The 8488-nt window shown below is 52.7% G+C and overlaps 1 protein-coding gene across 1 annotated transcript in view; it reads left to right on the top strand.

The window, feature by feature from the left end:
- The first annotated feature begins 17 nt into the window (after nt 1-17).
- CACNB4 (calcium voltage-gated channel auxiliary subunit beta 4) overlaps nt 18-8488 on the top strand; it is an 82338-nt gene continuing 73867 nt past the window's right edge. The window contains 2 exon segments of the mRNA XM_040561178.1: nt 18-115; nt 234-317. Coding sequence (XP_040417112.1) covers nt 107-115; nt 234-317 — 93 coding nt within the window. The 5' untranslated portion in view covers nt 18-106.

Here is an 8488-nt window from a genome sequence, read left to right as displayed (position 1 = left end):
GTCCCCTCCCTCCCGCCCTCGTCCTCCTTCCCCTCCCCTCCGCGCTCTCTTTCCCCGGCGGCGCTGAGGTGCGGGGCCGCGGGAGCCGCCGCCGATCCTCGCTGCCATGGCCGCGGTGGGTGCTGCGGGGCCCCCGGGGGGCGGCCGCCGCGGTCCGGGCTGTGCCGGGCAGGGCTGGGTTGGGCAGGGCTGAGGCGGGCGCGACCCTGATGTCTTCGCCTTCCCCGGCGCAGGTGACGAGGGGCACGGCGACGCGCCGCAGCCGGCTGAAGCGCTCCGACGGCAGCACCACGTCCACCAGCTTCATCCTGCGGCAGGTGAGCGGCCGGGGGCGGCTCCGGGGGGCTCCGGGGCCGGGGGCTCCCCCTCGGCCGGGCGGGTGCAGCGCCCCGGCTGCGCCTCAGCGCCCCGCTCCTCGCCCTCAGCCCCCGGGCTTCGCCCGGAGTTGGCGAAGTTGGCCGGCCGGCTGTGCGTGGTTATCCTTTAATTTCACCGCCCTGAGGTGGTCGCAGGGCGGTTTGGCGGTGCCGTGACCACCTGTGGCTCTGCGCTGTGGCCGTCAGGGCCAGCGGCGGTCGAAGTCGCGGTGCCCCTCTGGGGGAGTTTTGGGGCGGGTGGGACCCGGCGCCGTGAGCCTGGCGGTGGTGACCTGAGAGGCCTGGAAAACGCACCTGGGGCCGTGACTTCTCCTGAGAAACACCCGTGCTGTGTCTGCCTTCCAGTTTGTGAGCCGTGGTTTATGCTCCAGGTGGATTTCTCAGCTATCCGCTGTGGCGGTGCCGGCAAGAAATCCACTTTTCCGAGAGGGCAGGAGCCCAGGTTTTAGTCCTTGCTTGCTCTGAGGAGTTGAAGGTTTCTGCGAGACGTGTGCTTGCAAAGATGTCGTGCGCCGGCACCTCAGTTCGGGGCTCCAGGCTCCTCGGTGCTAATTATACCCAGCCCTGCTTCCCCAGGCGTTACAGGAGCAGCGGTAGCAATTTAGACGAAGCCTCCTGCTAATAACTATTTCTGCCCTTTCTTCTTCTATTTGCAGTCTTGTGCTCTTGTCTGCTAGCTGTCCCTTGGTAAAACAACGGCTAGCAGCTGTAGCCACCGAACCTTCGCTTTCTCTCCCAAGTGATGTTTGTCAGAGTAAATATTATTAATCTGCTCGAGAAGGAGAAGAGGTAAAAGGTTCCTTGGCGCATGGCCCTGACTTCACACTCGCCCAAATTTCTCGGTGCTGTTAGTAGAAATTTAAAGGAGCAGAAGGAGAGCGGATGAGGGTCCTTGGAAAGCCAAGGGAGGCTTGTTGAGCGTGGAAGCCCGTTTTGCGGAGACGTGCGAGGTGTGGGGCTGGTCCGTGGGTTAGGGGATGGAGTGTGGCGATTCCTCGCTTCCAGCAGGGCGAGGTGCGCGTGGCAGGAGGAGCTGGAGGGGATCCCGGCCAAAGGAATTAGAGATCCAGCAACGCCAAGAAAATGGAAGGGCACTTCCAGGCTGGGTGAGCACATCGTGGTAGTTGAGCAGGTGATGCAGGTGGCTGCGGGCCCTTCCTGGAGATGTCCCGGAGAATTTTCAGGCTGTCGGAAATGCCACTTCAAGTGATTCACGGGTGTTGTGCTCACGCGGGAGGCTGAGGGCTTGTGACTGAGACACACTGAGGGGAATCGGCGTCATTCCTGAGCACGGGATGTCCAGGGGAGCGAGTTTGCGCCGCGTGGCACTGAAAGCCTCGCACATGGGAGTGCTCACGGCAGTACCTGGAGAAAGCCACTGGTCGCGTGAAAGCCGCTGCTCTTCAGACAAGCAAGCTGGATGTGACGGGTGAATTAGATTGCATCAAGTATCTCAGTTGTGTTCAAAACACGCTGAATGTTTCTTCTGCTTTGCACGTTTTTTTGGTCTCATGGCTTAGGACTCAGTGTGCTCTGGAGGCACTGCAGCATTCAGTGTGTTTGGTGCCTTCTGGAGAAGGTAGGGAGACTTGCATTTACTTTTCAAATCCCTCTCGATGGGATAGTAGTGTGTGCTATGTGGGTCATAGCACATTTGAGGGGCACTGCCAAATACCTAAGGCTCCTCATTTTGATTTAGCAGAATAATAAATAATATTTTGTGGTTCTTGCATCCCTACGTTTGGCTGAATTAGGATGGAAATTGCAGTGTGCAAGGATTATTTGCCTGTCCTCTACTGTGACAGTCCTGTGGCTTCCAAGGTTTGGGTTTCAGAACTTCGGCTCCTCCCGTGGATGATGTGCACACAATATTCGCTGTGCTCTCCACACTGCTGGTGTGGGTGACTGCTGTAGTCACCGACACCGCTTGTAAGCACGTGTTGCAGGCATTGTCCACGTGAAAACACACGTTTGAGTGAGAATGAGGGCAGCTGCGTTCCTCAACGTCAGTCCTTTCAGAAAAGTCAGGTAGATGCATTTCTTTTAGTCACTCTCCGAGATGACATTTTAGACTGCAGCGATTTCGGACGGTAGGAGATCCACGGTCATTTTGTATCTGGAGACCTTTGGAGCAGGCAAGTGCGTTAGTTCCCTACGTGAGATCAGTAGGAAGATTTCACTTGGATTGTGTGAGCTGAGCAACAAAAATAACTCTTGGGTTGCCTCCCACCTTCCCCTCGCTGAGGGAGCGTGAGTAGAAGAGCTGCATCAAAGAAGTGTTTAGGTAAGGGTCGCGTTAGTTCTTCCTGTGCGTTCAGTACAATGTTCCTCACCATATGGAAATTCTGCTCCTCGCCACTCCTGTACACACTGCGGTGTTTCTGCTGCTCCTTTAGTGCTGGAACGAACGCTTCAGGGTTGGCATTTTTTCTTTGAGAAGTGGAGAGAAAGTCCTGGTAACAGGACTTGTCTTCAAGTAATGTTGGAGACGTAAGTATAATTAAAAGCAAAAAGAAATTCTGTTAGTAAGATTCGCAATATGCGTCTCGGAGGAGTTTAAATCTGTTTTGGATCTTGGATGTGTTATGAGTTGTGAACTAGTTTTCACAACACCAATGGAAATTTTACTCTTTTTCTTCCTTTTGTGTAAGGGGAGGCACAGGTCCCCCAGCCTTGAGCTCTTTACTCGACTTTTCATTATGTCACATGTCATTTTTGGTTTAAATTCATAGGTCAGTTTAACTTAGCACCAGAATAATGTTTGGACAAGCTTCTGAGGTTGTGTTTTTGTCAAGACCGTGCGGTGATAAGTACGGGCAGTCGCTTTGAGTCTTGTGTGTGTCAGCAACGGCAGAGCTACAAATGTACCGCGCGTGTGGAAAGCCGACGGTGCCCGTAATTGCCTCTTAATGGAGAAGCGCTGCGCGGCAAGACAGGCGCTGAGTGATGTACAAGTGGGGACAGGTAGGCACGGCTGGAAGTCAGGCGGCTAGTGCGAAAGAACAATTTCTCCAGAGGGTAAGGTCACTCATAGCCTCGTGTGACCTTCAGGCTGCCTTGTGAGGGCACCGAGTTGTGCAAAGCGGTAACACACGTTGCCTTTCCTTCGGTGTGGGGCAGTTTTAGGTCCTGTGTTAGAAGGTGGGCACACGAGTGAGCAGCCTGCTCGTCTGTGCTTTGCTCCACCGGCAGCACGGGGCAGTCCCCTGCCACCCCCAGCAGTCAAGGCACCTGCTGCAGTTGGCGGCGTGTCATGGGCAGCACGAGGTAGTCTCTGGGGGAGGCCCGGCTGGAGCCGAAACTCGTGCAGGTTCCTGCTGGAAGGCCGTTGACATCAGCAGTACTCCTTCCACTCCAGCTCACCTGGGGCCCATTCCAGGGCTAAATTGCTTTAGGGTCCGTGGGGATAAACGTTTAGTTTGTTTAATGCCAGTAACAATCATCAATTACAGCGCTAATTTGTGAAGAGGTCTGGAGCTATTCTCCAGTTCGGTAACTGGAAGCATTCCTTTCCTGGAACCGCTGTCTGCAGCGCTGTTTGGTGGTGGTGAAGCAGGACAGCAGCTCACGACGCTGCTCTCTGTGTGCCGTGGGTACCTCTGGCTGCTGCAGGAGGGCTGCTCGCTGCTCAGCCCCATCCAGCCCGTACCCGGGCAGCAGAGCTGCTCCGGCACTCCCAAAGTGCTGCAGGTTTCGGGGTGCTGCTGCCTGGGCACCTCTGCCTGGGTGGCAGAGCCGAGGCTGCGAGCAGGCCTGGCGCTGAAGCTGTTAATGCCGTGCTTGAGCGAAGGCCGGGCGTACAAAATTGTTCTTCTGACGTGGCAGGTGCTGCTCAATTCCATTTAACAAGTCCCTTAAGGGACAGAAGTCAATTATCAACATGGTGGCATAAGAGAATAAGTAGGCCAGCTGAAAACATATGCTTATAATTTTGCAAACGCTGTAATAATAATTCATTGTTGGTTTGTTTGTTTTTCCCCGAGGATTTTGTTTCCACCCTTTAAGTTGACATGACGTGACTTGTAATGCAATTATTTTTTCCTTTGACTTCTGGTAGCACCATTTTTGTTGCCTGTGCTTTCTTTCAAGTAATTTCATTGGGAAAAGTCGGGTACCCGTGAACAACAACAAAAGTCGCCCAAAGGCTATGTCACAGCGCCACGTCTTGTCAAATAAAGTGCCCCGGTGGCTGCTCCCTTGCTGCAGGTGGTCCTGGTGGGGTCGGTGGGGCAGAGACTGCACCTCCTTCTTCCCAGGTACGTGTGCCAGGAGTCATTAAAACCCTTTGTGTGTCTGCTGATACAATTTTGGGAGGAAAAAGCTCAGAGTCTGTGTAAGTGGACTAGGGATGCCCAGGGGCAGTCGGTGCCTGAAGCAGGGACTGTGGCACGAGGAGACGGGACGAGCAGCGCACCCGAAGGGGCTCCGTGGTTGTGCAGGGGGCACGCAGCCACGTCCCCTCCTCCAGATGCGGCCGAGCAGCAGATCTCAGCAGCACGCTGTGTGTGAGCCGGCCCCTCGCTGCCGAGGCTGCTCTCATTTGGGGTGCGGGAAATGCTCACACGTCTTGGTTTTGGTTAACCACCTTCCAGCCCCTCCTGCGGGCACGATTAAACTAGCATACCGGCTGCGTGATTGCCTGCAAAGAGGATGAGGAATGCCCGGATTCCTCCATCCAGGGAGGCGAATGGTTCTGGTAGCATGGCAGGTGAGCATTAAAATGGTGCAGCTGTGGCACATCTGGGACATAAATGTGGCAATCAACCCCCTGTCTGGATCCCAGCTTCCTCCTGGCCGCGGATACTTCCCTACCCACGAGGGCTTCTTGCTGCCCCAGCGCTGCTCCCACAAGCTCTGCCTCCTTCCCTCCCTGCGGCATCTGTCTTCTCCTCCTCCGAGGTCCCCACTCCGCCTGCCCTCTCTCATTTAGGGCAGATTTTGTTAGATGAAGTCTTGTGAGCTGAAGGAGGGATGGATTTTTGCCTTTGATGGGAAGGAGTCGAGTTTAGGGTGCCTCTACTCTTAAAGACACAACCAAAATTTGTCTGTTTCTGGACCTGACGGTTTGACCCTCATTCTGCAGGGCTGTTACTTGTTATCTCCTGTGCCTTGCCAGGCAAGCGTTGTGGTAATTCCCATGTTGGAAATGAAATACGGGGCTATCTGCTCTTGGACACCAACAGGGCCCTTTAATAACATCCTCTGAGAGACTCGGAGTAGTCAATGGAAATTCTCTTCACCTCTTGCCAGAGACTTTGAGTGTAGTTGTCCGCTGCAAGCACATCTAACTACACAAAGCCATATTTAGACATACATTTTATTTCTGGAAGGTTTTTTGCTGACTGTTTTTTAAAGATAATTGAAGTTAAAGTTGGCTTTCTTTTAAGATGGTTAAACCTAGCGTTGTATCTCTGGTAGTGCTTGCGCTCGCTGCTTTTTCATCTGTAATATTGAGAGGAAAAGGAAACAGGAAAAACCTTCTGTTATTTGACCATCTCCTAAGCCACGGCAACATTTTTAATGGTTGAAAAAAAAAAGTGAATATCTCTCAAAAGAGTTTTGTTGCTTTGTTTTCAGGTTAGTTATTTTTTCCTGTGCCTCTGGACATGCGATTGTGGTGTTCTCCCTGCGGGACCAAGCGGTGTACTCTAGTTGGATGTTGGCATCCACATTCAGTCGTCTCTTTGTTCGGTCAAGACAAAGTAGTTTTTGTATATCAGATTTGGAAAGCTCTAAGGGCATCTGAGCCGTTTGTGTTGTTGTTTATAAAATCTGAAGGCCTTTCCCTTAGCACACACGACACGTAACCAACCACCCAGTCGCCATCTCAGGTGTCTTCTCAGCTGTGAAGCGCACGAGTTCAGTCGTCTGCCCAGGAAAATGCCAGCTGAGTTCTGTACACCAGCACTTCTCAAGAGCGTTGCATGGCCTGAAGTACAATTTGGAGCTTTTTAGTTGATGTTATTTGCTGACTGTACTGTAAAGTGGTGATCTCGGGTGGGAGGGTGCCTGTGCTGGGTTCTGTTGCCAAACTGACAGAGCAATCTCATTCCTGCTGCCGGTTAAGAGGAATTAATTCTGGTCTTTGCTGATCAGTGATGTACATAGGCAGATGCAGTGATCTTTTCGTAAACTTTTTTTCCCCTTCCATTCTTGTTTTAAAGCCATCTTCCTGAGGATGTAGTGAGCCATCAGTGGATGACCTTGAGACGTTGTTCTTCTGTAACACAGATTCCTGATAGCGGGAGGTGGGTGACGCCGAGTGCTGGTGTCCAGTCCGGTCTAGATGTGCAACAAACCGGGCATTTCTCAAAACCAAATGCTGATTAGATTGGTAAAATATATATCTGCAAGGGAGCAGATCAGAATCTCCGTGATTTACCAGGATGAGCTCAATTCTACGATGAGTCATTAATTTCTAAAATATAACTTACTGTCATGGAATATGATTATGCCTTCGACACAGGGCTGGATCATTATTTCTATCCAGCATTTAGAAACTGTTAAAGCATTTGACAGGTGAATAAAAGATTCATCTCTATCTCCAAAGAATGCAAAGCTTGTCTTCATGGCAGAGCGGCATTGTTTTAACTCGCCTTTGTTCTCAAATCCGCGTGCTTAACTGGTACAGCAGTTGCCTCTTTTAAGTTAAACCCTGCTGAAGCCCAGCTGACTTTGGCTTAACCTAGTCTGCAGCTCGCACTAGAGCAAAACAAGTTGTGCTGGAACTGAAACAGATTTCCATGGGGCGTCTTGTTCTAGCACACCAGTACCCCTCTGACTTGGGGGCTGGTTTGCAGTCTTCCCCTGCGCACAGCACCACGGAGGAAGCGTACAGAAGTTGCCGTCAGCTCTGGGAGAGGTCAGTCAGTGTTTCCAACCGGCGTCGCCATGGCCTGAGCTTCGTTTCCAGCCGTGGAGATGACTTCTGAAGACAGCCAGCTGCTGGAGGGCACCGCTGAGGGCAGGCTCTGGTGGTGTCCGTGCCTGTGTCCCCCTGGAGCCCGTGGGTGCTCCCGAGCAGCGCGGGGTGGCACCGAGCTGATCCCAGGCAGCGGAGCTGAGTGGGCTTCAGATGCACCTTTGCTGCCTGCACGTCCCTTGGAGTGTCCTCCTTTCTTGGCCTCCGTGTTGGGCACAGCTGGAGGCATCTGGCTGTCCCACGTAGGTGTGTACATCTGGAAGCTGCGCTGGCCTTTGTCGCAGGGCTGCCTTGGTCCCCACATCCCAAAATCCTGCCTTGGTTGGGTTTTTCCTTGCACATCTGGGTTAGGGGGTGGCCGCGGGGTGAGCTTCACCAGTCTGAAGTGGCAGTAGAGGGAAACTTCCGTGGCGTTTCTTGTTGGGAAACAAGAGAACAGGAAATGTGGCTTCCCTCCGTAATCCTGCCATCACCGCGAGGAAGCCAGCAGGCTCCCCGCGAGTTTCGGTTCCTCATCTGGAGAGCGAGCGTGGCTGCCTGTCTCTGTGTCACCGGGAGGCTTAATTGAATGCTTCTTAATGCACTAATTGAATCTCAAATTATGTTCCCATTAGTCTTCCGCTGGAAAAGGAAAAGGATTTTTGTCGTTGTTTGCAAGCAAATAACGATTGGATTGTGACTGCGTGCTGCTAATAAATAAATAAAGAGGTCCCCGAGCTGTGGGGTTTGTTTGGGTTTGTGCAGAGCTACCTAGGAGCCGTCGAGGCAGGTTCGTTACGCTTGGCTAATGAGAAGCTCTCGTCCGTGAGCACGGCACGTGGTGGTGAGGACGGGTCGGCCAACGAGAGCATCGGAGATCGTGAAGGTGACGGAGATGGTGCAGGTGACAGCTCGCTATGTTAACAGCATCCCTTCTGGGTGCTTGGTGGAGCCGTTGGCACGGGTTCGTGGAAGCCCGAGCCCTTAAAATCTCGCTTAAAAATGTTATCCCCTCTTCTCCAGCAGATGTGCTGACCGGCTTATTGTCTCCATGGGAACAAGGTTTCATTTTTAAAATAGCCTAAAGTCACACGAGAGAAGTCAGATATTAATAGCAGAGGCAGCGTAGGTATGAATAAAAAATAGGGTTTGGCTCTTCCTCATCCAAAATTCCCTATAGTTTGGAGTTGCCTGTCTCTTTGTGCATGGT

This window comes from Cygnus olor, chromosome 6 (genome assembly GCF_009769625.2).
Source record: "Cygnus olor isolate bCygOlo1 chromosome 6, bCygOlo1.pri.v2, whole genome shotgun sequence".
Taxonomy (NCBI): domain Eukaryota; kingdom Metazoa; phylum Chordata; class Aves; order Anseriformes; family Anatidae; genus Cygnus; species Cygnus olor.
This window is presented reverse-complemented; position numbering and strand designations above follow the sequence as displayed.